This window comes from Penicillium cataractarum (assembly GCF_028827025.1).
Source record: "Penicillium cataractarum strain IBT 29864 chromosome Unknown utg000008l, whole genome shotgun sequence".
NCBI lineage: Eukaryota > Fungi > Ascomycota > Eurotiomycetes > Eurotiales > Aspergillaceae > Penicillium > Penicillium cataractarum.
Window position 1 is genome coordinate 970927 of NW_026622744.1, and position 27986 is coordinate 998912.

Consider the following 27986-nt stretch of genomic DNA (forward strand, 5'->3'; position numbering starts at 1 on the left):
GTGGGCCGTCATGACTGGAGTAACTTGGTGACTAACTCGGTTAGTCGGGTTAGTTACGTTAACTAACCAGTTGACTAGTTAGTTAGGTTAGTTAACTATGACGATGGACAGGGCTGAGTCATCCATCTATCAGGCCGCCAGGGTTAAGTTCCAACTATGAATAGGTACAAGCTCAAGCTGTCGCAGGTGAATATATACGATGCCATTATATTATCGAAACAATGTGATCAAAAGGTAACCAAAATCATTCATTAAAATCATCTCACAACTCAAGACCTCCAAACCCCAACTCGCGGCGCACTCATCTCCCGCCTCGACCCAGTCAACTCTGTCGCAATCCGACAAACACACTCCCTCTCCGAGCGAACAATCTCCGCCTCCAAACTCCGCATAGCGCGAATCTCCTGTAGCATCAACTGAATCGACTCCGCCAGACCCTGAGATACACGCGTAAGCGCAGACTGTGGTAACTGCTCGACTTCCCCAAAGCCCAGGATATCCAGGCTTTGGAGGTGTCGAGCGCAGAGCTCCAACTTGGCATGTAGAGCGTGTACCTCCTCTTTCCAGGGTTTATCGAGGGGGTCAATGAAAGTCGTTCCATCGAATGTCCCCGTTGTCTCGCGCTGGTGCCGAATATAATCCGCTTGCTGGAACCAGTCTTCAAAGACGGCTACGGCTTTAGTATATCGTCCACTTATTCCACTCATCCCCAGGTCGGAAATTTCTTGCAGCACTTGGGAGAATATCTGGATCTGCTCGGGGAACCCATGTGCTCCTTGATGGTCGCGGCAGTTCTGGAGCCAACGGGCTAAAGACTGCAGATTCAGCTGGTGTTGGCGACTCTTCTCGTCCACCAATATAGATCGGTATTGATCAGCAACGGCATCGTACTTTTTATGCAGGCGCGACTCAGATTCCGACTTCCACTCTGCATGTTGCTGGAGCGAACTGGAGTGGAAGAGACTGAGCTGAAGGAGTTCTGTCTGTAATGCGGCGATGTCTGGCCAGGATGTGGGAATGAGAAGAGTATCCGGTCCGGATGTAGCCCCCGGAGTTGGGGTGGGAGGTTTGCTGGGTTTCCTAGGCGAGTAGTGTTGCTGGTAGGTAGAGAACTGTGCGCGAGGCTTCTGGGTGGCGGGTGATGGGTCGGGCTGGGTTGGTTTCGTACTCGCAGGCACCATCTGGCTACGGTGTCGGGCATGTCCTCGGACACCGACTGGTGCCCCCGATGCAGGTTCTCGAGGTTGTCTCAAAGAGGCAGATCGCATGGGCCGAGGGGGAGGGAGCATTTCCGTCTTTTTGGGCGAGGGCGGGCGCTGGGCTGCCGAGGACTGGGTGGGTGATCGCAACGTGGATGGTTTTCGTGGGGATGGCGGCACGAATGTAGGTGTCGTACCCTTTGCAGGAGCTGGGACATTGCCTTTGGTTGAGGTTGTCTTCAGAGCTCCTGGTCGTATCAAGCTCTGGCGACGTGTTGGCACCGCACCGCTTGGAATCGCCGTCGATGGCACCCTCTGTCTCTCCTCCCCCGTATTTGTCCGCGGCTGCCTCCTTGGCGATGTCTCTCCTCGTTGGGGAAGTCTGGTCTCTGACGGCTGAAACCGCGCCTGTGCCGAGCCATTTCCATCGTCTCGGGCTATGTTGCTGCGCTGTGGGAGGAGGGTTCGGCCGCGATTGGAGACCGCGTTATCTTTGAGGGGGACCCCCTCGGCCGGCGAGGGGTTGGTTGAAGATCGAGGCTTGTCATTCGTTAGGCGGGTAGTTGCTTTGGTCGAAGCGGCGGCCGGGGTCGCAGCGTTGGTCGTGGGTCGAGCTATATTAGAGGGCTGCAATTTAATTAGCGAGGAATGCTGGGGATCCCGAGGTAATCTCCTGGCGACTGACTGTTTTCCGGGGCTCGCGGAGTGATGCGGAGCGCGTTGGGATGGGCATGGTCGTTACAGATGGTCATTAAGGGGGACATAGGCATCCCACACTAGCCCGCGCTTGGAATGAGGTCAAATAAAGTCGAGGACTCGGCCCCGAGCTCCTGGAAGAAAGTGGTTCTTCGGGTTGCGCGACGATCTTCCTGCACCCAAAACAAATCCCGAGTGGAGCTTTGGGGCCGCACAGTCCGAAACTTTAATGACGAACCCCTCACCAACTTGGTAGGAAGTCTACATCTACCACGAACTCTCGTACTAGAAATATAGAGTAAATCATATTTACTTTAGTGCTAGACAAAAATACCCATTGGTATAGATTCTATATTCATTCACTGCATTCTATCCGCACCGTACCAGCTCCTTCAGCTTGGAAAAGGCTAGAGGTACCATCAAAGGGAATCTCACTTTTGAAATATTAGAGATCATCCAAGTTCCAACCGTGACACATTCATAAAATCGCATGAGCCAACATCTTCACTTATGAAAGAAAAAAGAAAAAATTGTGTATCGGGCGTTTGGGGCATTCCATGTCGTGTCGAGTCTTCACTCAAGGGAGTCGCATTCATCAAATGCTCCAATCACGTAGAAAGTTAGATTGAAGCCACGATTTACTGCGCAAAGCTTTCTTCACAGGCTACCACGACGAGGGAATGCAATGCCCTCCACGGCGGGGTGATCAGTGAACCAGCTGACCTTGTCACCAGCACCGTGGTTTACCAGAGCCGAGGGGAGGCTGCGGCCTTCCTCGTTATCGAAGATGGCCTTCATAATTTCCTTCTTGCCCCCACCGGTAGCCACAAAAGCAATGTTCAAGGCAGAGGTAACCACGGGCAAGGTCAGGGTAATACGCTTAGGCGGGGGCTTGGGAGAGTTGGTCTCGGGAGCCACCCAAGCGTCCTTCTCGCGCAGGAGCTCGTGACCCGGGAACAGACTGCAGGTGTGGCCATCCGGACCACAGCCCAAAAGAATGAGGTCGAAGACGGGTAGCTTGACGCTTTCCTTGGCGGCAAACGAGCGCATCAAGTCCTCCTGGTAAACGTCGGCCAATGCCTGGGTGTCACCGTCGTGGACGTGCTTCTCATCGATGGGGTGGACGGTCGGAGCACCGAGCTCCGCGGGGATTTTGCTGAGCAATTCGTCCTTCAGGAGGAGGTAGTTGCTGTCCTTATCGTCGAGGGGCACGGCGCGCTCATCAGCGAAGAAAATCTGCCATTTGCTGAACTGCGGGGTATCCTCGGGGGAGCCATTGCTCTCGGCCAGGAGGGCCTTGGCTAGCACGACGGGAAGGGAACCGCCCGAGACGGCGACGCGGAAGGTGTCGTGGCGGGTCAAAGCGGCATTCTGGCAGCGCAGGACGTAAGACCGCAATTGCTTGGCCAGCGCTTCAGTGTTGGGGAAGCTGTAGAGGTTGGGTTGGGAGGTGGCCATGGTTGCAGGTGTAGGTGGTGTGAAACGGGAAGGAGAGGAGAGAGAGGTCGAGATCGTAATCTTTGGGGCCCAGAGAGGCTAGACGGTGGAGACCAGGCTTGAGAATTAGAGGGCTTGCAGAGGGGGGACTCGATATTGGAGGCCAGAGATTGTTCGACAGGACGGTTCTGCAGAGCTGGCGGGGTTGGCGGGGCGATGCGAGGTCGGGCGGAGAGGTGGCGATGACGTCGATGTTCTACACATTCGTGAGTCGTAGATAGTTCACAGCTTACTATTAGGATACTACCAGGATATTGTTAGATAACAGTGCTCAATCTATAAGTAACTCGACACGTCTCTCTCTCTCTCTCTCTTATCAAACTACGGATCACTTCGGGTCATGTCAGAAACAAGTCAACTTTATTCTGCCCTGGATTGATAACGATGGGAGGATATTAACCCAAGTGGATAAGATCAACGTATTGCCACACTTTAAACCGCATCGGCGCATTACAATCGAGTCTGATATGGTCTGACTCTTGTCTGGGCTGTGGTTTTGACTACTCGGTCTGACTCGGCAACAGTCGGGTCATCCCTGTCTGTCAGGCTCAGCGTGTCAGCCAGTCGCCTTGTGCCCCCTCCCCATTTGGGCCGCCTGCATCGCAGCCCGTCCAGGCATGACGAAATCATGCAGACGGTCTAGATGGCGACCGGGTGTTTCGGCTCCAGGACATCAATCGAGATCGAAGAAGACGGAACGAGGTGATGGTCAGAGAAAGGGTCGGACCTCGGCGAAGGGAGGATGACTCTGTAGGGTGAGTATAAGTTACCACACTCCGAATACGGTATGTGTTACGTTGGAATCGGGTCTAGCTGAAAAAAGACGTGGAGATAAGCCTGGGATGATCATTTGAAACAAGTTAATCATCATGGGGTCGACATAGACATTGGTGGATCCGCCAGAGTGGATAGTAGTGAGGATGAACTAGTTAAAACACTATTTGTGGATGATTACAGACTACTCACCACATTTCCACCATGTGGGCGATAGTCTGGGAAATTATTTATCTATGAGGAATTCCTTTTTTGGAAATGTAAGACTTCCTCTTAAAGCCGGTTTTCCGTGAGACTGGGAGTTTAGCTTTTGCTCGGGGAGGAAGGTTAGCAATGCACTTCTGACTAGAATGCCGAATTCCTTGAATGCTGGCAGGTCATTGGCGTCACGACAGCCCGACTAGGCTTCTCAATTCTGGTTGGCACTAGGCAATCCTCGGGTTACGCGAATTAAACTACTGGGGCCCTCAAAAACAAGACGCTATCGGGGCGCTAATCCGCAAATCTGCAATCTGCAATCACGGGGGCCTAACGACTCGATTATGGATGGATTATTTCTGCTCGAGTCAGCCGGATTTAGCGTTTCGTATTATTATTGATTTCTTGATTTTGCACAAAAAACAAATTCCCATAATTAAGACTGCTCCGCCCTGCCTTCCCTTTCCTTTCTTCTTTCTTAACAGCTCTCTTCGACATCTTCTCACTCTCGTCCTCCATACTTCGAACCCCTCGGTCGCATATACCCATCTTCTCATCTTTTCGCTCTCCGGATCCCAAGCCCCCGGCATGAGTTCTCCCGTGGTCCAAATCTCGCCATCACTGCCCGCTCCAGCCGAGGCATCTCCCTCCCAGGGTCTGATCTTCGACATAGTCCGCTGTTCACGTTGCCAACAGTCCCTCAGTTTGGCCAGTCACTCCACCGCCTCGGGGGTAGTTCAGTTCGGCATGAATTCTTATTATTGTCACCGCTGCGCGTCCAAGGTCGGCTTTGTACGTTGAAACCGCGTCGCGTTGGCAACTAAAAATAATTGTCCAACAATGTACCGACCGACCTACTATGTTCCGGCACCCACCACATACAACCTGCGCCTGTGACTTCAGAAACACTCCACTCGATCAACGATATCACCGATCAATAAACCACAAACAAACGTGATTTCCTATCGTCCTTTCTACCCTTGGACTCTTCGACTCTTTCCTTCTGATAGTCTGATTCCGTTGGAATCAACGTTTCATGCCCCGGTCCACTACGACCGGAATTTCATTTCTCGGAAATACGATCGCAAAGGCGACAATACTGGTCTTCTTATATTCCCATTCATGTCGGATTCGGGACCAATCAATTCCCCGGTTAAAGGTGGCCAGACACTCCCAATAGACAACAGTGTCCTGGACCAAACACCTCGGGTTGGAAAAAGCTTGGATACGGTGCTCTCTTTTGTGAACCTGGAGTTAACGGGTGATGAATGTTGACGCATCCGCTTGTTTTTCGATATTAACAATGTTATATTGAAATGGCAGCTGGTGAAGGTCTCTTCTGGCGGAGGCCTTCTGGATTGTACGATTGCATGATCAGACCATACACGGTTGTCTGATCGGGTTCATGTTAAGCGATGTCCCTAGCGTGTTATGTTGCATTTTACGGCAGTGTCGCATTGAGACCTATCTATTTGATATCCATGGTTGCATGTTCTGCAGATAGTCGAGAGTTCTAGAGGGTCCTCGTTGCTGCTAAACCTTAGTATACAGTGCAATATTGGCAGCGGTGAAATAAACGCGAAGAAAAGGCTACTTCTGACTACATTTTAAACCACTGTCCACTAGAGTATTAAACCACCCGTGATTTGTTTCAGTCTGGCTTTTGCCTTATCCTCTCTAGTCTAGGTCACCACTCTGTCGGCACGACCTTCAGCCAAAACACTGCCGTTTCAGGCAAGGTCAATTCGCTGGGCGTGAATTATAGGAATATCTTCATATTAGAAAGCGGGAAACTCGATTGTGGCTACATATGAATCCGACAGTATTATGTACCTTGTACAAAGCTCATTGCAAATTTCAGCGAGATGTAAATCTGATTTCAACGACTAATGTAATCTGCTCAACACTTTGCCGCCATCTTTGCAGCACCGGATCCCGAAGGGCTTTCTTGACCACTTCCACCTTCGTGGTTTCCCAGATGATTGGTATCGACAATATGTCCACTCTCGAATCCCGTCGTGTGGAGACTGATATGACTTCGTTCGCCCTCGAAGAACAATGCATAGGCCTCTTCACCATGAACGGCATCGTCCCCAACCAGAAGTTGCTGTTCGTTCAAGCGCAATGGTATGCGCAAGACGTACTTGATAAAGACGCAGATAAGAGAGGTCATGAATAAGTTCAGGCCGATAATGAATAGTGCGCCAACAATCTGTAACCAGACTTGTTTTCCGTTACCTTCAATCGCACCTCCGGGGTTTTTGAGTCCGAAGGCAGCACATCCGTCGATTGTCGCAAATATACCAGTGAGAAAGCCTCCGAGGAAGCCAGCAACCATGTGGGTATGGACCACGCCCACTATGACGAAGCTGTCAGAATGGTCCAGTGACGATAAGTGCCGGGGCATACTTACTAACGTCATCAACCTTCTTCATCCATTCCATTCTCCCGAGGACATTCATTGATATCCACGGAATCGAGCCTGAGCAGGCACCAATGATGATGGCACCCCAGCCGGTAACAAAACCAGCAGCGGGGGTAATTGCGACAAGACCCGTGATCTCTCCTTGGACAGCACCAATGACGGATGGCTTCTTGAAAAAGACAAAGTCCAGAGTAGTCCACACAAGAAGGCTCATGGCCGTGCAGATATTTGTGTTTAGAACGGCAACGCCTGCATCGGGGCTTGCAGCGTACGGGTCACCTCCGTTGAACCCATTCCAACAGACCCAAAGTATACCCGCGCCAACTAACATGAGAAGAACATTGTTTGGATAGAAAGAGTCTCTGTCGCGTTTCAATCGAGGGCCTAGCCAATATGCAGCAGTGAATCCTATCATATCCGAGCCATGAATTAGTGTCTGTCAATCACGAACGAGGGTAGGTATCCATCGCTCACCTGCAGTGCCCGAGCTTAGATGAATGACATATCCACCTGAATAATCCAACACGCCCATTTGAGACAGAAAGCCTCCACCCCAAAGACTGTAGCAACAATTAGCAGGCCATCTCACAAAGAAACATTCTAGTATGTGAAAAGCAAACCTGAATGCCCCGACTGTATAACTCAGGGTGATCCACAATGGCACAAACACCATCCAAGCCAGAAGATTGATACGACCGAGCAGAGATCCACCCAGGATGATAACTGTAATAGCAGCAAAAACAAACTGGAAGTAGATCATTGTCGACAAATTGAAATTGGTAGAGATCCCGGCAGCGGGTAAAGTGGCTTGGGCCAGATTTTGTTCCATGGTCAAAACGGGCCCAGGTGTTCCGAGTAGAGGAAATTTCCCCCACTGCTCACCAAACGCCATTTTGTATGCCCATATAACCCAACAGACAAGCGTGGCGGAGAATGCATAGAACACCTATTTTTGGTTAGCAAGGTTGCACAAACAATAGCCCCTTGAACCATACCATAAAGGCGGAGTTGATGGCCCATTTCCTTTGCACGGTTAGCTTTGGAGAAGAAGCGGCTTGATTTCGAGGTATATCCTTTTACATACTTCTTCACGAAACCTGCGTAGAGAATTGCAAGGCCCGGGATAGATTGAAGTGCCACCAATGTACCCGCTGTTAGCTGCCATGCTTGGTCACCCTTATTAAGCCAACTGTTTGATTCACTTTTAGCGACCTCTCATATCCATGAAAGACATCTTCAGCACGACGTACTCTGGGGCTGGGTCGGTCAAAACTGTTGTATTCGACATGATCGTCGATACAAAAACAGGGTCTAAGCTAATGCGGCCGTATTAAGATCAAGATTTGAGAGTTAATGTGGATGTCCCTGACAGAACCAATTCCCAGGGTGCGGAGGCGGAGGCGGAGGAAATATATGCAGGTCGAACTACTTTCGCACCTGGGGAATCATCGGCTTTAGCCTGGGTTCTCGACCTTTCCTTAGAGCATGGCCTCCCTATCAGCTTGCAAATTACTTTGCTACATCTTCGGTTCCAACTTAGCGCTTTTTGATTCAGACCCAGATGAAAAATGATTAGCTGACAATGTCGAAAGATAAGAACGAAACTGAATCCTAAGCCAATGGGAAGTTCTCGTCTTTTGTCTCCAGAACTTATTATCATCGAAAAGATCCATGACACATAAAAATAGGGATAAGCCCACTGAAGTACCAGGCTATCTCTACTCAAGAGGGGGTTCGCAAGAACGTGCTTTCTATATTTTGACAGCCAGCCCTTTACGGGCCCCACTATACCCATCCCGCACTTTTTGCTCCGCGAAGCTTGTCTAAAGCTTAACTGTCAGAATGTGGAGATAAGCACCTCTTGTCTTCAGATAATTGGGCCTTGGGGGCCACATGATTCTGCAGCGGCTGAGCTATGACGTTGGCCATGTTAAGTCGATGCCCGTAATCGCTTGGATCTTACTCGCTGCATTTGCACCACCAAAAACCCTCTCAGCAACAGAGCAATCAAAACGCATCAGCTTATCTTGACGATTTTGTAAACCCTGGCATTTTCTCCTCGTGGATGGCTTTAATTAGTTAGACATGGTAAAGCTTCGTCAGTTCCTTCGATTGCGCGTATGTGATGATCCCAAGTATGTAGTATCCCCGTGTTGAATTGCAAAAATGCCTCAAAGTAACCAAAGCACCAACCCCCTGGCGAGACAGTATTCGTCTGCCTATGCGCGGATATAGATAAAAGGCAGAGTCTTGGCTCGTGTGGGGTGCATGCGAGGGGGGTTTGGGTAGCTTACTGGCATCATTCTGATCGCGCCTACTTTGGCTTCATCTTACTCGAAGCAGTCGAGACCCAGGAAGAGTAAGTAGAACCTAGCACAGAGTCTGATAGAAAGAAACAGCCTGTCCAAACTCTGAATCAATAGCCCCTGACCAAAGACAAGGTCGTTTGCCACAACTGAATCGAGACCGAAGATGGTCGGACTTTGGAATGTTTGCCCTCTTTTCAGATCGCGATTTGTGGATTCCGACGGAAGGAGAGAGAAGGAGGAGAGCGATGCCCTACTTCATGGTTGTGACTGTGAAAAGGAGGACCCGTATCCGCCGTCGCACTCGATTATACCAAGATCACATTCGTCCGATACTACGCAGCCATCGGTTCGATATATAGGCTTCGGTATTGGTGGTGCTGGTAACATTAGGAGGTGAGTTTATAGACTTCATTTCTCAAGCCTTTTCATCTGCGCCAATTACTTTGCGGCCCATCTGTTTATATTGTCATTGACTAGTTACTATCAGGGTGATGATTCAAAACGGGAGATACATCGAATATGTTGAGCATCTTCATCATGGGGGAAGATAATTTGAAAGCAGCCACCAACTATTCGAATCATATAAATAATGATCGAATGAATCGGTTGGTTGCGTATAATTCTGTGTGGATATCGCGTTAACCTAATACAAGATTTAACAACATGCTATCCTTTCAACTCGGTATTTACAATCTTAGAGCGTGAACGGCTGTAGCAAATTTGATGGAAGCTAAGTAAGTGGAGGAATGACTCGGGTATAAAAGCTTATAGGAAAAAGGAGAAGAGAAGGAGACAGAGATACAGAATATAATAGATCCGAGGAGATTGAAACACTAATGCTCTCTGCTAGATAATGATGATATAAGCAAAATCACTTCACTGCCATCGATGACGCGTAACTACCGATTAGTGCTGACATGTTGCTCGCCCAAAGTCCTCCTCTAAATACATATAGCGATGATGAAACTGGGCAACGCTACTATCTTCGTTGGTATGAACATCTATACGCATAGACACTCTGGACGCTGCAACAAATGACATACACCGAGCTTTCAGAGAACTGCCAACGATAATCTGACTGAACTCCACTCATTACTTTGTTGAACCCGACATGCGATCAGATTTGAATGTTACACTCTACTTCGATGTTCGTGCATACAGCCTCTCGTTATACCGACGGAAGGGTATATCTCAGAGGGGCCTCTTGCATCGTTAGACGCTAAGATGCAACACTCTCATGGCCGAGATTTCAATATTTTACATCTTCATACTTCATCTACTTTGTACCAGGCAGGAATCAATACGTCCTTTAGGAGTTCTTGTGTTCTACACAACCTTTCTTCCAGCCCCCATGGGCATCATCGGTCGCGTGTTCTCCAATATTACCAAGTTCGATGCTACCACATCATTTGACCTGAATATGAAAATAGAGATATGCATTACGTCAGAGTAACACACGCCATTGAAACCAGCCTTCACATACTCTTGCAACCCCGTTTTAGGTAGTGGAATGGTAAGACGGTTGACAAGTATCGGCGAAGCACAAGGGCTGATCTCTCGACCCTGCGGGATTTCCCTCCCCAAGCACCTGCAGATTCTCTCAACCCCTGCTTATCATCATGTCTCCCAAAATAGTGAACTGTTCCATGCGAGTACACCTACTGCTTTGGATTCGCCCAGATGGCGCCAAAGCTAGCAAAGCTCCCGTTTATCGGGACCTGCCGTGTCACCTTGGGGCTGTGGAATATGTGAGCGTGGACCCTTCGCCACTATTGCCGCAATTAACGCCTTCTTGACAGGTTCGACTGGCTTCGACAATGTCTATGAGTATGTAGGATGAAGAGTACCGAGCAAGGTCGATACTCTACAATCCACACAAGTATATGGTACCAAGTATCAGCTTCTGTGTCCGTGCGCTCGGAAAACGCCATATTCATTCCGTGCATCAGTGACACTCGCAACGAGTCGACCAGTTTCTTTCCAGCAAACCTCAAGGTGGAGACTCTTCCACTTCGCACTCAACTCTCTCAACGTAACCGCACTCGCAGCCAGCCACGATCAAAGTCTACTTGATAGCTGCCGCTGCAGGTACTCTCAGTTAGTCATGCGTCACGAATCAATAATCGCAGGCAAGACCAATGACCATTCGCCATCGTCGTGGGTTCCCATCTGATTGCTCACGTCGCAGGGACCCTGGATTTTACAGGCATGTCGGTTCGTTCAATTGACGGGATGAGTACAATAGGAACCCTCGGCCGGCGATCGCTGATCGCTGATCGCTGATCGCTGATCTTCCTGTACGCTATGTATTCTAATTTTTTTCTTTTCTTTTTCCTGGGTACACACTATTTGATCCGATCTGGCTGATGATACCCACTGAACTAGGACTCCACCAACAGGCATTCTGCAAAGCTAAGGGGATCATGCAGCCCATAAAGCCAATGTGATCGATGGGCCGCCCCGCGCGCGCAGCGAAGCTCCACTTCCACCCACGACTGGCCATTCCCCCAAGCCCCAAGGGCGTCTCTCCTCCTGGGGGAGCGAGCATGGCCGATCCGGATCTAGCGGTGTAACGCGAAGCATGCTCAATGCTGCTTTTCACCCACGAAGATCTTGGATTCATCTTCTGTGCACACCCAACGCATCCCCCACTTTGGCCCCCGCTTCCCCTACGATCCATCAGACGGGACGACCCGGACATGGATCCAAACGCAATACTGTTGGGGATAATATTTCCCCCTGAGGGCCCATGGATTTGAGATTGAGGACAGAGCGGCTCCGTGGGAACTGAACAAGAGAAAAAAAAAGCAACGAACGGATGACACAAGTGCAAGTTCCTGAGTGGAACTATCCATGTATGCCCGGTGGGGTAGTACAGTACGAGCAGAGGATTTATTGCATTTGGCATTGGCTGGGAGGAGCTGAGCTCGGGGCTTCATCGCGCGCGAAAATGACATATCTCAGCATCGCAGACAGGAGGAGTCCAAGAACCTCCGTCCTAACTGGCTAGCTGCTCTCCCTCGGCGTCTTTCGATTCGACGGTCTCTGCAGATTTCTGGGTCTCGCCTTTGAACTGGTCGGCTGCTCGTCTGCTGTCTGCTGCTACTGCTACTGCTACTGCTACTTTTGCACAAGCCATAAGGCGTCTTCCAATCTATTTCCCTACTAGTCTCGACTTTGCACAGGATTAATCACGATGCAATTATCTCTTGTGAAACATCTCCCAGAATCTCCTGCTTGCATTGTCCCTCGATCTTCGGCACTTTGGCCGTGGGTCCTATTATAATAAGATACTCCCTCGACTCAGCTCTCGCGGGGAGCTTGGCTTTTTCTTTCTTTTCTTGCCAAAGTGCGCATGTGTCGGTCTGTCCAATTTGCTTGACCTGCATTGAAATCTCGCTGCAACAAGGTAAGCTGGTTTATTCTGCTGCTCTTGTGATCTTGCAAATGCCCCAGGGGAGGAAATGAAATACATTGCATTTCATACTCGGTGATGTCGATGTTCGGACGATGACAGTTTCACCCGCCATGATCACTGCCACTGCCAATACTGAACGGCCTTTCTGTTTCAGGCCCACCTTCTTCTCCTAGGATCGTGTGCTAACTTGTGCTTACGGGGAAAAAAGACAAGAAAAAAGGCCACGTCCACTGGATTTACAAAGCGATTCTCCCAATTCCAGATTCAACTGGATATAACCCTGGTCGGGCGGGTTCCATCTCCGACTGTTTCGCAACGCCGGTGGCATCTCGGGATACTTGCACGACGGAGAACCTCCCTGGCGACGTCCTACGACTACCTGCATTTCCGATCAAGGTGCGCTAGTGTCGGGAAGAAGCAACAGTAGCAAACACCAGAGATCTTGACTAGAGATAAGAGGGAAAGCTATTTGCAGCCATGCCACTGCTCGGTCGAGAAAAGGGCCGCAGCCCGAGATCTCGAAGATCGGACGATGAATTCGTCGTGTTCCTCCAGGGGGTAAGTCCTATGTTGGAAGCAGTTCATATTTAACCACGCAATTTGCTTACCAGATCTTCTCTGGCAGATTCCAGCGCACTGTCGTTGGCAAGAATTGAAGGATTTGGTGCGCCAGACTGCTCTGCATATTCGCCAAGCTGTAGTCTACGATGATAGCCATGGCTTCCCCACAGGTCTGGGTCAGATCATAGTCAAGAATGAGGATGAAGCTTGGCGGACTTATCGTGAGTAATCCCTTATACACTACTATACCTTGCATGCTTTCTCATTTCATTTCTTCTAACACAATACGCAGATCGACTATCCACCAACGGATGGGAAGGCCAGAGCCTGGTCGTGACACTGGCACGCACCAGTTCTCCTACCAAACCCATTGCTGGGCCTACAAGAAGTCCACCCGCAATGATTCAAGCCTACATGTCGGGCCATTCCACACCACCGCGGTCTCAAGGAAATATGACTATGCCTCCGTCACCTATCTCACCCGAGTAAGAGATCTCCCATCTACTATTCACTGAACCCGCCATCTAACATGCCCAGATCCGTCCACTCTGCTAGTCCAACCTACCCATACCCCGAATTCGCACCAATGGTAGGCCCAATGGCGATGCCTCCACAGCCCTACATGCCCATGATCCCAGAACCCATGCAATGCGTCCCGCCATCCCCGATGATGCACTGCTCAATGTACGACGCCCCGGGATGGAACATGATGCCCATGTACCCAATCTCCCCAGTGCAACCCCTCCACGACAACGCAGGAGACCACTCTCCCCGACGCTTCCACCCGCGCAAGCCATGGGCCAACTACCCAGTCCCATCAAGCTCCCCAGTTCCCGATCTCGCCCAGCGAGCAGTCTACATCCAAAACCTGAACCCAGCAACCAAAACCGCAGACGTGGAGGCCCTCCTTCAATGCATGGGTACCGTTGAGCAGTGCAAGGTAACGGTGACCTCCGACATTCACGATCCCCACGCGCAAGCCCTCGCTTCTGCGATCATGCATAGCGTCGACGAAGCGAAGCGTGTCGTGAACACATTCAATGGGATGATGTTCATGGGCTCCCGGATCCGTGTTAGAATGGACCATTCGCTCGATATCCCCCGAAGAGAGAGTTGGGATGGGATGGTCACGCGGGATGAGCCCGATATGACGGAGCAGACGGCCAGTGAGGAGAGTTCTGAGTGCAGTGGCTGTGGACAAGATGTCTATTTCCCGGAACCAAAGCGGATTGATTCGCACAAGCCGCTAGTTGTTGATGGGAGTGGGCTGCAGAAGAAGTCATTAGAGTTGTTGTCCACATCGGCGCCAACCTAGGGAGCTGGAAGTTGGGAGGTTGGAGGAATTGTCGATTTAGTGGGTTGCTTTGGAGTATTGTTTGGATTTAACTTTGATTAATGGGGCTGGTTAGGTTGGGGGGTGGTAATGTATTATGTTATTGTTGATTGTCGAGTATTAAAAATGGCTATTGCCCATCCATTACACTTTCCTAGCAACTGCTAAACAGCATTCGCATGTTTAAGATGGCCGTATATTTATCAACCTAGGCTGGTAGATTTCTATGCACTATCCGCTGGAAACCAAACAAACACCGTGTCACCCTAATAGAATCATCAATTCATTTCATCAGCTATCGTTTATCTCTGAAAGGTCGTTCCAATGCAATTTTCAGATGCCATGACCCAACCACCGATTCCAACCAAAGAATGAACGCATATGCCCAGAACGCCATGCCGATGAAAATCAGAAACAGAAAGACCAACAAGAGATACATTTCAAAACATGAATAGACATGCCTCGGGTCACTTTGCGTGATTAACCATCTCCGCGTAGAGATCATCGGGAATCTTTTGCACTAAGAGAACCGTCAAAGCGATGATACCCTTCGCATCGAGGGGAGGCAAAGATCGAAGAACTTTGTTGGGACTAGAGAAATGTCAGATATGTGAGGCTGAGATAGGGGTAGGCACAGGGCTACTTACCTCGGGCTTTCAAGGAGGGTGTCCCGCATACGAATCAACTGAGCAACAATGCACAAGATATTCAGATGAGGACCATATGCAAATAGGAAGTCCCACAAATGCAGAACCTCTGGCAAAGGTGGTGTACAGGCGCACAGCGTCAGTACCGATGGGAAGGCGTAAAGTTCAGCATACATTCCCTTGGAAAAGAGGTAAGCTGCAAGCTTGGGCTCCACGATTTCCAAGCATCGATCAACAAGTCGAAGACCTCTGTGCACTCCATCCATGGCACCGCGAATATAGCCCGGACATTCCTTGGTGACAAAGTAATGGAAGAGGGCAAATGCCTCTACCTCGCTGCGAGCTGCATACAGGAAAGGTGCGCAGAGGACATTCATGCCCTGGACATATATCGCCGAATCATTGATCGCGCTGCTGGGGCCTGAGCCAGGATCCTCCAACTCTGGTTCTTCTTTAATGCTGGGTGGTGTGTTCACCAGCATCTCCATTTCGAGCCGTCTGGATGAGGAAGGCCGGGATCGAGGCTTGTTTTTGGTGTCATGGAGCTTCCATGCCACAGCATTCAGTAGCCGAATCAGACTTGCTTCGGTTACACGGCGCTTGAAGAGCGGATCGGTCGCGAGGGTGCGGAAAGTATCATTGCGAATCTTCGCGTACGCGGGAGAGCCGCCACGGTGGACAAGGGCGAGGTAGTCGTCAGTCGGAAGCGGCGCAACGTTGAGAAGAATAAGCCATAGATAGACTCGGTACGGGGACTATTATTTCACACCAAAGTCAGCTATATGCAATCCAGGTGATCTTAAAGGCACGGGTCCGGGGCGCTTACCATGCCGTCTCCATCCGCGTCTACTCCGGTGGACAAGACAAGGTATTTCAGCTCCTGCAAAGCTTGCTTGGTGTTTCCATTATGTGGACCATCGCGCACAAGATTCTCCAAAAGAGACCTCTTGATGCCCACCCCCGATCCAGTTTTCCGAGCAGGGCGCCTCTGCGTCGGGACTGGCGCTACCAGTGACGATGGTTCACGAGCAGCCGCATCACTGTTTGACCGAGGCCGACGGGCTGGGGTACGTATCGTGGAGCCCGATTGTGTTGCAGACGATCCGGTATCGGTACCATGAGTGGCCGAGAGGTGTGACGACTGTGTTTGGGCAATAAGGGCACTAGATGTTGTTAGGACCTGATGGGATTGGATCTTGCGCAGCGTGCGCATTGTTCGCGGCGAAGATGGCGCATCGGAGACACCGATGCCCCAAGACGGCTGAGGCATGGCCATTTGGACAATCAACACGGCATTGGATGTCCAATATCACGCATCTCCTGGTTCTGGGGGGAAAGAATCGGGGAGGTTGTAAAGGGTCAAACTATGAGGGCTTCGGTGGCTGGAAGCTGTTTGTTTTCTGCCGTTGGAGAAATGCGGAGCACGCGCTTAGCTTGGGTCTGGCCCCCTCAGCCGCATCATCGGACTCTTCCTTCTAAACAGATTAAACTATACAAATACACATGTATTCTTATCGATTGGTCATAAATAAGCGTCGTCACAAGTACTACATCACTACTTGCTATCTAATAACGGACACTCGGCATTTAGCATCATTTCCGCTGGTCGACAGGGATAGTTAATTGCCGACACAACAGACTCAAAACGAACATCCTCCAACGCCAACTCCGTCGAAACTCCAATTCCGATAGCAACCACGTTCAAGCTTGAGCTGCGCCTGCCTCGCGACGTCCGTTATTGCCATTCTCTCCTCCTCCCACGACGCTTCGGACAAAGTCGTGGTACTGGAAGACCTCGCCCCTCTTCACTGCTCCCGCCTTTGCACCCCGTCCTCCGAAAGCTCTTCGCCCCGTGAACCCGTTAAAGACTTCATCGACCTGTTGTTCCGTCAGTGGGACGCCCCCGTCCTCAGGAAGAGTGTGTAAGAGGGCATCGCGTAGTTCGGCCACGTCAATTTGACCATTGTCGTCGTCATCGAATGCAGCCAAGGCGTTAAGAAGCTCTTGGGAAGAAGACATGGGCGACATTAATTGAGAAAGAGTGTTTAGGAAAGTCGGGAAGTTGATGGTTTGAGATGCGCCAGGTGGGAAGAAGCGTGAGAGTGCGGAGGGTGATGCATCTTGGCCTACAATAGCCCTCTTGATTAGTATTGAATTTGTTTGTGTTTGGGATTTAGAACAATGGCAGTCCAACTTACCAAGGTTTACCAAAACATCTGCGACGTCATCTTTGTTGACTAGCCCGTCGTTGTCCCTGTCCAGGACTTGGAACGCTTCCCGAATCTCTCTAACTTGATTGGCAGGAAGTTTGGAAGAGGCATCACCGTTCGCAACCGTATTTCCTCGTGACCGGTTTCCAATTATTGGCGATTGGTATCCGGGTGACTGCGCTCCTTTGGTTGGTGAGGGAGGAAGCTCTCGTGTGAATTTGGGCTGCGGGATAGGATCATTTCTCGGGGGGACCGAATCGTCTTCTTCGACTGTGTATGACTGGTTCAATTTGCTCGGTGACTGCATTGGTGTATACCCTCGACTCGGTGAGCTTCCTGGTGTGCCGGCTGTACGAGCTGAGCCTGGCGGGGAGTTTGGTGTTGACGGGCGCCGGAAGGGCGAAGCCCGCGGGCTCCCAAAGGACAGCGGCGAGGGCTTGAAGGTAGGATTGTTTGACTGCATCAGGTATCAGGTTATCATATTGTGATTTTAACTTATGCAAGCTTCAATCCTTACCATGATTGTGGCAAGTTGAGTGGTGCAGCGTGCGGAGTATATCACTCGAGTTGTTTGAAGATAGTAAACAATGCCCCGGCAACACAGTCGGCCCGATGAGGCACGTGCGGAGCCGCCAACCAGCAGTTTTGGAGCTGTCGACTGCCGCTTTGCGACCGAAGTGAATAGGAAAACAATGTTCAGAGACTCGATATGTCAATTTAGACATGTCATTCTTTATGACGAGTAACTAACATCTCAACAGATTATATATCGATTGGCCCCGGTTGAATGTCCCGCCTGCTCACAAAGTATTGTACTGCATCTGTTATCGCCTATCGCCCCCGCTGTGGAGATCGCCCTTTTTCTGAACCGACCCCCTGAACCATTGAACTCCCGGCCTGTGGTGATTGGCATTGGCAGCATTGAACACCACTCCGGTCGGGATTTCTTTCGCTCTCGAGGCCTATAGACAAGGCATGTCCTTCAGTTCCTTCTCCTAACCCCTGGCCCGTCTCGGTACTCCCTCAATCCCTTCGAAGATGGCGTCGACGCTGCCCTATCGACCGTCGAACGACTCTCTGTCCACCTCCAACGCTAAGACCAATGGACTTCCTCGTCTCTCCCCCGCAGCCTCCTTCATTGGACGGTCCCCGAGTGGCTCGCATGCCTCTTTTCGACGCACATCGACCGAGAATGCGGCAGGCTATAGGCCACGGCGGTGTAAGGCGCAATATCCGTTGGATTCGCCGGAGCGCCATGTGGAATACATTCTAGTAGCGTCTTTCCATATCGACCGGGGTCCGATCATGGAACACCAGTATCCGGCGGCAATCAGTGGCGACGAGAGTATGCTCGCAGAGCTGATGCTTCCGGATCAGACCCATGTGCGAAGTCAAGATTGGACCATTTTCTTCTTGCATAAGGACACGAGCGGCGAGGATGAGGACGAGTCAGAAGCCGGGAAGAAGAAGAAAAAGAGAAAGTCAAGGTATCGTGCCAACGAGGAGACGGCGGGTATGTCTGAGGAAGATCCAGATGAAGTCTCCGAGGAGGACAGCAGTGACGACGACGAGGGCGGGGAGGGTCCGCCCTTAATGTATGTGCTGAACTTGGTGAATACCAAGCAGGATAATACTGTCCGACGGTAGGGTCATCCCATGATTGCGTCTGCAAAGCTTTCCATCTAACGAGACAAATAGTGGTGCCGTCGTCAAGGCCATGGCAATCTGTACGAGGCATTCATTCCTTCATATTTATAAAGTGGGTTCATTCGTTTCTTAAAGTATGATCTAAATCTAACAATGCGACAGCCACTCTTGCTCTTAGCCCTGGAAGACTACTTCAAATCACCCTACCCCGAAACGCTTGCGTCTCTCTATGATGCGGTGAACAACATGGATCTTTCGTTGATGCCGAAGATGTCGATCTTGGAGCGTCACATCTTACAATCCAGTAACACAAAAGACATGTTGATCGAGAAGTTTGAACAAATGGTTCGCCAACGAGAGGAAGAAGAGGCGGAAGACGGGGAGTGTCCTCCATCGCCAAAGAAGACGAGCCGATACGTTCTACCTCGGGACACACATGAATACGAGTCTAAAGTGGTCTATAACGATATCCCCATCCCTGTCAAAATTCCCACAGCCATCTGGCCCGAAACTGTTGGCGATTTCTCTCTCGTCAAACTTGTACAGACTTTCGCTGGGCCTCATGCCACCTCCCCGCAGCCCTTTCCGAGTCACCCTCACTTGACGACCAGCGGTCCCTTTACACACCCTATTATTGTCCTTATCAACGCTATCCTCACGCAAAAACGAGTGATCTTCCTAGGACACAACCGGCCATCCGGCGAGGTGGCGGAAGCTGTTCTCGCAGCTTGTGCACTTGCTTCCGGTGGAATCCTACGCGGGTTCACTCGACACGCCTTCCCCTACACCGATCTGACGAAGATCGATGATCTCCTCAAAGTTCCCGGTTTCATTGCCGGTGTAACGAATCCTACCTTTGCCAATCATCCCGAGTGGTGGGATGTCCTGTGTGATCTACCGACAGGTCGCATGAAGATTTCAAGCCATGTCGAACCTGCCCCGGTAACGGAAGGGCTTCTGTTCTTCCAACAGCAAAATGCGTTGTTGCCAAATCCAGGTTCAAACACACACCCAGATCCTACAGGGGACAATCTATTCATGGATGACATTCTCCGTAGTATCACCCAGCGCCATGGGGAGAATGCGATTCGGGCGAAGTGGCGCGCCTATATTGTCAAGTTTACTCGGGTTGCAGCGGCATTCGAGGAAGCTGTTTATGGCGCTTCCAACCTCTATATAATTGGACCCGGTGAAGAGTTGTCACCTGACAGTCCGACGGGCCATCAGACAGACCCAACAGACCCTACATCTCTCAGGGGTCACGGATACGTTTGGCCTGATGAGGCTTCTAAGCAACGCGAGCTTTCCGCCTCCGTCTCGCGAATTGAGGGATGGCGGAATACCCGTTCATACTACTCATATATCCAAGACATTGCGGCGATGTATTACCCAGCAAGGCCAATTCAGCGACCTGATATCCACCATCACCATGACCGGCTTCGGTCCCTCAAGTTGTCCCACGCCGAAGCAGGTGCCATCTACCTCGCGCTATCTCACGCTGTCAAGGATTACGCTGGTATCTGCCAACTCCTGACTGTCGCCCCTGAGAACCAGGCAGGGCTGTTCTACATCAGCATGGGTCTTTTCCATCCAGACCAGGTCGTACGGGAAGCGACAGTGGATCTCCTCGACCGGATTGCCGTTCACCCAGTAGGGCGACATTTCTGGACTCACCTCAGCCGCTTTGCTAAGCTGGGCTACTTCCGTGTGAAACGGGAACGTGAGGCTGCCCAAAGTCCTATCTCGGGTGCTGGCTCTCCCACTGTCACAAATCCCGGTACCAGCTTCGGTGGTGAGCCACAGAGCCTGGTGGGGGTTGCCCTTGGGGATAGCTTCAAAAGAAGAAGTTAATCCAGCTTAAAAAAACCGACCTCCTTTTGTTCAATTTCTTAGCGCTTTGTCTAATCTACCCTTCTTCCCGCGCATATATCATCCAACCTCTCTTGCTCATTTGTGACGAACGTTAAGAGCCATGCCTTTCCTTCTATCATGACATCTGTGATGCATACTTGCTTGTTTATATTTTGCCTTGCTGTTACGTAACTATGGATATACTTGAATGGATTGCTTCGACATTTTGGGGCTCAGTTGAATCAAGTGGTTTTGATTGCCATATTTACATCTTATATTTCGATATACCTTTACACTATATACATATATCCTCCCTAGCTCACGCAAAGGGGGGCGCATGAGTATATACCAGCGACTTCTAGATCCATCCCTTGAACATATCAGTCATAGAACTCCAGTCTCCTTCTGTGTCATCACTAACATACCGATCCGAAATCAATAGGACAAGCCCTATCGGCTCTCTCTGGCATGGTTTAGAAAACAAGCATGGCCAGTCTTCCAGTCATAACCGCCAGAATGCTCGAAGAGAATCCAAACAGCGTAAAGCGCACCATCATAGTATTTGTGATGGATTGGACCAAACTGTGCAAAACGCGTGCGCCAACGTATGTCCAAGCAAGAATCGAGTCCAATTCATCAATCTTGCCACCACGGGCAATCGCCAGCGCCAGTGCAATCGCGTAGAACTGGGTTGGCTGCTCGAGGAGATGGTTAAAGTTATCCCTCTTCCAGCGCGCAGCGGGAGGCATCTGCGCATCTATCTGGCTCTTGGTGGTATGATTCGTAGGTTTGATCCGGTTGTAAACTGGGATAGTTGCAGCGTACATCCATACTTCCATGACCAAGGTCCAACCATTGAGGACGGCGACGGGGCCCAGAAGGCCAGAAGCAGTGATGCTCGACATGTTGAAAGAGTTCATTAAGGTCAACAAAGAGTAGAAATTTGGACTTTCAGGCTCGATTTTCTCAGGAAATAGGTCGGGATAAGATACGAAGGGCTTTTAGAGGGTTATATACGAGGCCCATGACTCAGGCAGATGAATTCCTGCCCCTCAACCCTTACCTGAATGGCATGGTCGGATTTCGGGCGTGTGGAGTCTGCAAGGAAATCCGCACTGAGCGGTTGGGGGCGGAAAGAGGAGTGGGGATGCCACGCTAGCGTTCGTTGCGGTAGGAATGTTGACCCGAGGGAGTCATGAGGTGCCAAGGTGCCAGTGTTTTTATGGAAGAGAGCCTAATGAGGCATTGATTTTCTGGTATTTTAGTTAACTGTTTATGATTGATAAGCAGAGCTGTGTACCAGAATGAAGAGGACACAATGCAGTTCATGTTAATTGGGCACCAGAAAGCTGAGCAGGAATCCTGCATTGCAAAGATCGGTTCCAGTTATATGACGCGACTCGAGGTCGTTGTAAAACTACCATAGGCGTTAACTCTTCAGATCATTTGTATGAGTGAAATGAGGAAAGATGAAACCCAGTGAACGGGGGAATGAACACAGTGGTTGTATGGCTGTAGCCTGCAGCCACATATGCTATAAAACCATCCTGGCACTATTCTTCTCTCGACAAATTAGCTAACGTGGATTGAGAAACCTGACAAGCCCGAGATGAGTCCAACATATCCTGTGTGAGTATTTCTAGACAAGTTGAAGTTTTTTTCGTCTGGTGGGCCCGTTTCCCTTCTTTAGACGGATTCAGTGAAATCACACTCGAATTTCACCTCATCGGGTCTGTATTTGCGAGGTATTTTAACCTTGAGCAAAAAAAATAACATACTATCTCACACGTTCTCTTCTCATCCCCTACATCATGTCCGGCAACCGCATCGTCAGGCCCCAAAGTCCGGGAGCAATGCGGAGTTTGCGGAGATAGTAGACGCTGATGGCTGGTTGGCCGTGCCGAGGTCTTTACCATTGACCTGGTTTGGAAGTACTGATGGCGATATCTACTAAAAGCATAGAATTCCAGCGGATTTTAGCTTCCTAATTCCTCTTCTCTAGCTTCAAGCCGGACTTTCATTGAATGAGAGGGAAATCAATCATTAGTTGGGGGGCTCGTATATATGAGCCCCCCCGCCCCCGCTAACCTCGTATAGTTAGTTATTCACCTCCAACGATCAACCTACAGTGAACAGATTAACTTGCTCAATATGCCCAAAATTCTCATCCTCGGCGCAACAGGCTATCTCGGTCGCCAAATTGCCAATCTCCTCGTCCAGAGTGGACAACATACCGTCTATGGTGTGACCCGCACCGCCAGCAAAGCAAAGCAATTGGCTAGAGAAGAGATCATCCCGATTGTCTGCGCAGACCCGGTAAATCAACCAAACCCGTATCTTGAGGTCATCCGCTCCAAGCACATCGACGTGGTTGTGGACGTAGCTGGTGCCGATGCTGGTTCGTACAAGTTCCTCGCCGATGTGGTTTCAGTGGGCAAGGAGCGCACGGATGCAGCCAAGGTCCGAGGTGTTCAGACCTCGAAGATAGGATATATCTATTGCTCGGGTACATGGGTCCATGGCTCATCTAATGAGCCCGTGAATGATCTTGATATCGTTGGGGAAGGAGCAAATACGGCCCCGGAGGAATTGGTTGCCTGGCGAGTTGGGATGGAACAAGCCGTTCTCCAGACAAAGGATGTCCTGGATATCATGATTCTTCGACCTGCTCTAATATACGGCAGAGAAAGTACTATTTGGGCATCCTATATCACTCCAGTACTTGAAGCCGCGAAGAAGGGCTCCAAGGCGGTGGAAATCCCACTAGATTCTGATTCACGACCTGGCCTGATCCACGTCGACGATACGGCAAAGGCTTTTGTCCAGGCAATCGAGAAAGTCCACATCTTCCCAAGTACGGGAGTATACCCAGTGTTTGATCTGGTGACCAGCCAAGAGAGCATGCGGGATATTTTTACTGCCCTGGCTTCCACTTGGGGCTTTACGGGCACGGTGGAGCTGAAAGGACATGGGGGACATCTATTTTCCAAAGCGATGGGCACTAGTTTCCGAGGATCTTCTGCGCGGGCCAAGCAGCTGTTGGGCTGGCAACCAACGAGGTTGAATGGTTTTGTGCAAGATATAGATATTTATGCTGCTGCGTTTGTTGCAGAGCACATCGAGTAAATACAATAGGAAAGCTAGATAGGTATCATGACCAATGAACAAACCGAATATATACCAAACAGCTATATCATCAGTCCTACTCCTTAGGGGTACTGCAATGGAGTGGCATGATACCCGTACTTTTGGAAAATGCGGATCATCTCGGCTTGCCCAAGCGAGGATGCCATCGACAATGGCGATTGGCCATGTACGTCCTTTTTCAGCGGATCTGCGAGAAACTCCATCAACAAGCTGACCATATCAGTCTTTCCTTGATGAACAGCCTTCCAAAGCGGCGTCTTCCGAGGATACGCTGTCTTATCAATATCTGCCCCTCTGCTCAACAGAAGCCGTGCAATGTCCAGATTGCCATAGAATGCCGCTCGTGAAAGCGCAGTATCACCACTAGTGCATAGTCCATTCGGATCAGCGCCCCGATCCAACAGTAACCGAACAATACTCTCGTGCCCAGAAGCAGCAGCTTGCGAAAGCGCCGTCTTTCCTAAACCTTCGCCCGCGTCGGGCCGCGCGCCGTACCCAAGCAGGATTTGAACGATATCTTCTCGGCCCATCAGCGCGGCTGTTCCTAAGGCTGTATCGCCTTTGTTTGACCTCCTATCAACATCTGCACCGTACTCGAGTAGTAGCTCGACGATATCCTTGTGGCCAAATGAAACAGCGACCATCAAAGCGGTTTCTCCTGCGTCATTGACAGTGTCCACATTTGCACCCTTGTCCAGGGATAGCTTGACGGAATACAGTCCACCCATTTGAATCAACGTCACAAATTCCTCTTTACTGCCGGTAAGCTTGAATTTCATGCGCTTCACAATGCTGGGCTTCTTGCTGCGAAGAATTGACTTTGGCCGGGCGGAGCTGTTCACGGAAGTGCTGTTCTGTGATCGGGTTTCCTGGCTATTCTCAATGCTGGTCTCTGACTCGACGGGGATGGGTAAGCTTTCCCGCGGTAGGACTTGTTTATCGAAAATTGTATTTGCTGGGAAGAATGGCTCCATAGCCAAAGGAATAGGGTAGTCGTCGATTGGTAGTGCTTGTTTTTCCGTATCCTCCGTATCTTGGAGCTCCATTGCGACTGGGATTGGGAAGTCTTCTGCAATGAGCAGCACTTCTTTGTCGGAAAGACCTTTTTCTGGATTTTCTTGTGATCGAAGGGGAAGCGTGAGTTGCTCCCCTGTAGGGGTTGTGTTGTATAGTGAATTCCTTGGCGGCAAAGCTGGTTGTTTTGACCGTGAGAATCTCGTTGATGGGACTGCCTTTTGTCTATTGCCTTCCAGGAGGTGCTCCTTGTCTACAGCATTCCGTAGTGTTGAAATAATATAGCCATGGTCCTGGTCCGACCACTCGGGTACAATACCGATATCGTGCAGTTCATTTTGCAGTTTGTTCCATGCTTCATCCTTCTCGCTCTTAGGGGAAGCATCATCGAGAACACTCGAGACAATTGCAGACTCTCGCTTCCCGGCTCGAACATCGTCAATGTAGCCCTGCAAGAGACGGTTGACATTGGCTTGCGAGGATCTAAAATTGCATGTCAGAGCCGGTGTTATTCCTTCGAAAGCTGGCCCAGGATCAACATACATCAATATATCAGCATTTATAACACTGATCTCAAAGATCAAAGATGAAAAACGCCCCCGAATATCGGACAGTGTATTCACCGGGCCCACTTCGCCCGCCTGTCGATGAAGCTCTTCCAGCTCTAACAAAGCTACACGACAACCGTCGAGAGCCTGACCCAGTGCTACAATTGTGTAGTCCACACATAGTAGCGTCAACAAAGTCCTCGTCGTATCAACCACCGATCGGAGCAGACTAAGCTCATTACGCGCCTGGTTAATGAGTGTGGGCTCACGGCTGGTGGAGTCATATAAGGCTTCGGCTAGTGGTAGGATGGCTGCAATCTGCTCAGATGGGCTGCCTCGCAGAGCCTGGGGCACAGACATGATGAGGAGGCATGGCGCGTGGGGGAAGAGAAAAACAAGCAAATTACCTCCGAAACATCCCGCCAAGCGGCCGTTAATAAAGCGCTTAGGATTGGCGGCCGACTAGGGTTGTTGGGGGCTGAATCTAAGCAGGGATCGCCGTTCCACCATCGACCCGGTGTGATGTGTCTGCTCCTAGGGTAATTCGCCGTTTCCCCCTTTGATGTGAGGCAATGCTTGCTGCATGATGCATAAATTTAGACTTCCTAAACATTTACCCGAGGGGTTATGAGCTTGGTTGAATGACAGAGACATGGACACAAATCAAAAATAAGGGTACGCGATCTACAGTGGGAGTTCAGAAGGCCGACAAACTTCAGAATCATCTGATAAATCACCGGTTAAGCAATATACCAAGTGATGATACCTAAGTCATCAAGGGAGACCTTTCAAAAGTAAGAGAGTCGAACATATCTGGCTAGATCTTTTCTCTGGCTCTCATGTTCAGACTTTCAGACTGCCATTGGACTTGCAATTCTCTTGCAAGAGCAAATGACCCAGATACTACTCTAGAATTTTCTCACACAATAAGATAAATATACAAATAGTATTAAGTAATAGACAAGAAAAATGTATATCACACAACTGAAATGGCACGCTGTTCGCTGGCATCACACATGACCGTATTCCCGAAGGAGAGAAGAGAAGGGCAAAGGAGCGACCCAACTATACATATAAACAAAAGATTGTAGAAATGTCCAAAGAATGACCGAAGCTCAAGCCTCGCTCAAAATACCCCCACCATCATGGTCCCGAGAACGATGCCAAATAACGAAGCGATAAGCCTGAAATTCGGTAATTGCATCGCCTGTCCTGAGCCGACGGTCACCTTGTCAGAGCCAACAGTGACATTGGTAGTGGCAAATTTGGAGCCACAGTAACCATTGACCACTTTAGCAGACGGTACGTAAGTGGTGTCGAGAGCCTGGTCGTCGACGGTGGCCCATTTGGCGAAGATTTTCATAGTGGCTTGTAAGCATTCGTTGCAGGTAAGATTCCCCGACGAACTCAAGGTGCTGCCAGTGGGGATGAAATAAACATTATAATCATTCGGGGCCGACGTGTTGGTAACGGCATCGACGAAGCAGTAGTCCTTGGTGTCCGGGTTGGTCAGACAGGAGGCGCGGTACAGAGGTTCATATGCCATAAACTCTTGATAAACACTATGAACAAGTCCATTGTTCGACTCGTAATCCTGGCCGCAATTATCATCTTGGAGCATTTCCTTGGCCAGTGATTTCATGATCGATGAACACTTGTCAACCGATTGCGCGCATGCAACGTCGAGCACATGAGAGGTAGCCACGGCGGAGGTCAACGTGTGGAAAAACGAGTTTGAATTGCTGAGAAGGAGCGACACTGCATGGCAGTCGATGAATGACGAGTTGGAGCGGAAATTATCAAAGAAGGCGACGCAGGTAGCGTTGGCGAAGTTATTAGAGAGGGTGTCGAATGCGGAGGGCAGCTCGCTAGATGACGAGTTGTCGGCCGTCGCAATGCTTCGTTGCAGCAAGGAGCCACCCTTGCGATCAATGCCTGGAATGGGCTCCAACTCGTTACTGTCTTCATTGACTTGTGAGTTTTCACGGGGCTGGAATGTCCAGAATCCTTCGGCATGATCAACTCGGTTAATCTCCCCACTAGGCCCCAATGCCGATCGGGGGCCATCCGGGGTTAGATCTGATATGCCGGTTGTTGGTTGCGCCAGTGATGATATTGGCGAGAAACAAAGAATAAGCATTATAATTAAGAGACCATGGTAAAGTAGCCCAAGGAATTTTGCAGGTCGGAGAGGCACGCTGGCACGCGACCAGGAGCGCGAAGATGAACGAGAGTAGGAAATCGTAGAGAGTGATGAATTTCTGGCATTTGAACTGCCGATGCAGTCCCTTGAGCGGGCGACAGCATCCATAGTGACGAAGAATTCGTAGTAGAAGCGAGCGACGTAGCCACGACAGGCTATAGACAGACGACGAGAGAAAGAAAAACGCGACACGAGCGTTATGAATGATCCAACATGACCCTACACTTTCATCAGGGCCCCCAGCCGGGCGAAAAAGAAGATGATCAGAAGGACATTCGACCGGCGCAGTCAGACGTCGTTCAACGGAGG

The 27986-nt window shown here is 50.2% G+C and overlaps 11 protein-coding genes across 11 annotated transcripts; 3 read left to right on the top strand and 8 right to left on the bottom strand.

Annotated features, from left to right (window-relative positions):
* Positions 1 to 269: 269 nt before the first annotated feature.
* N7496_009476 (uncharacterized protein) lies at positions 270 to 1932 on the bottom strand (the record flags this gene model as incomplete). Its single annotated transcript, XM_056702390.1, has 2 exons — positions 270 to 1826; positions 1885 to 1932. 2 exons carry the CDS (start codon positions 1930 to 1932, stop codon positions 270 to 272), a joined length of 1605 nt encoding a protein of 534 aa, XP_056551390.1.
* Positions 1933 to 2552: 620 nt separating this feature from the next.
* N7496_009477 (6-phosphogluconolactonase) lies at positions 2553 to 3353 on the bottom strand (the record flags this gene model as incomplete). The annotated part of the gene is made up of 1 exon (XM_056702391.1): positions 2553 to 3353. One exon carries the CDS (start codon positions 3351 to 3353, stop codon positions 2553 to 2555), a length of 801 nt encoding a protein of 266 aa, XP_056551391.1.
* Positions 3354 to 6264: 2911 nt separating this feature from the next.
* N7496_009478 (ammonium transporter) lies at positions 6265 to 8077 on the bottom strand (the record flags this gene model as incomplete). Its single annotated transcript, XM_056702392.1, has 7 exons — positions 6265 to 6722; positions 6778 to 7197; positions 7264 to 7349; positions 7410 to 7735; positions 7785 to 7812; positions 7874 to 7978; positions 8040 to 8077. 7 exons carry the CDS (start codon positions 8075 to 8077, stop codon positions 6265 to 6267), a joined length of 1461 nt encoding a protein of 486 aa, XP_056551392.1.
* Positions 8078 to 12993: 4916 nt separating this feature from the next.
* On the top strand, positions 12994 to 14392 carry N7496_009479 (RNA-binding protein; the record flags this gene model as incomplete). The annotated part of the gene is made up of 4 exons (XM_056702393.1): positions 12994 to 13074; positions 13142 to 13298; positions 13370 to 13562; positions 13615 to 14392. 4 exons carry the CDS (start codon positions 12994 to 12996, stop codon positions 14390 to 14392), a joined length of 1209 nt encoding a protein of 402 aa, XP_056551393.1.
* A 485-nt stretch (positions 14393 to 14877) lies between these two features.
* Positions 14878 to 16333, bottom strand: N7496_009480 (TBC domain-containing protein; the record flags this gene model as incomplete). Its single annotated transcript, XM_056702394.1, has 3 exons — positions 14878 to 15001; positions 15058 to 15812; positions 15884 to 16333. The coding sequence occupies 3 exons, from the start codon at positions 16331 to 16333 to the stop codon at positions 14878 to 14880; spliced, it is 1329 nt and encodes a 442-aa protein (XP_056551394.1).
* A 425-nt stretch (positions 16334 to 16758) lies between these two features.
* On the bottom strand, positions 16759 to 17787 carry N7496_009481 (uncharacterized protein; the record flags this gene model as incomplete). The annotated part of the gene is made up of 3 exons (XM_056702395.1): positions 16759 to 17183; positions 17256 to 17724; positions 17785 to 17787. The coding sequence occupies 3 exons, from the start codon at positions 17785 to 17787 to the stop codon at positions 16759 to 16761; spliced, it is 897 nt and encodes a 298-aa protein (XP_056551395.1).
* Positions 17788 to 18305: 518 nt separating this feature from the next.
* N7496_009482 (AFI1/MesA family protein) lies at positions 18306 to 20765 on the top strand (the record flags this gene model as incomplete). The annotated part of the gene is made up of 3 exons (XM_056702396.1): positions 18306 to 18910; positions 18966 to 19026; positions 19077 to 20765. The coding sequence occupies 3 exons, from the start codon at positions 18306 to 18308 to the stop codon at positions 20763 to 20765; spliced, it is 2355 nt and encodes a 784-aa protein (XP_056551396.1).
* A 473-nt stretch (positions 20766 to 21238) lies between these two features.
* Positions 21239 to 21670, bottom strand: N7496_009483 (MAPEG family protein; the record flags this gene model as incomplete). Its single annotated transcript, XM_056702397.1, has 1 exon — positions 21239 to 21670. One exon carries the CDS (start codon positions 21668 to 21670, stop codon positions 21239 to 21241), a length of 432 nt encoding a protein of 143 aa, XP_056551397.1.
* Positions 21671 to 22916: 1246 nt separating this feature from the next.
* On the top strand, positions 22917 to 23891 carry N7496_009484 (NAD-dependent epimerase/dehydratase family protein; the record flags this gene model as incomplete). The annotated part of the gene is made up of 1 exon (XM_056702398.1): positions 22917 to 23891. One exon carries the CDS (start codon positions 22917 to 22919, stop codon positions 23889 to 23891), a length of 975 nt encoding a protein of 324 aa, XP_056551398.1.
* Positions 23892 to 23974: 83 nt separating this feature from the next.
* N7496_009485 (ankyrin repeat domain-containing protein) lies at positions 23975 to 25834 on the bottom strand (the record flags this gene model as incomplete). Its single annotated transcript, XM_056702399.1, has 2 exons — positions 23975 to 25409; positions 25470 to 25834. 2 exons carry the CDS (start codon positions 25832 to 25834, stop codon positions 23975 to 23977), a joined length of 1800 nt encoding a protein of 599 aa, XP_056551399.1.
* Positions 25835 to 26600: 766 nt separating this feature from the next.
* On the bottom strand, positions 26601 to 27785 carry N7496_009486 (uncharacterized protein; the record flags this gene model as incomplete). The annotated part of the gene is made up of 1 exon (XM_056702400.1): positions 26601 to 27785. One exon carries the CDS (start codon positions 27783 to 27785, stop codon positions 26601 to 26603), a length of 1185 nt encoding a protein of 394 aa, XP_056551400.1.
* Between the last annotated feature and the right edge of the window lie 201 nt (positions 27786 to 27986).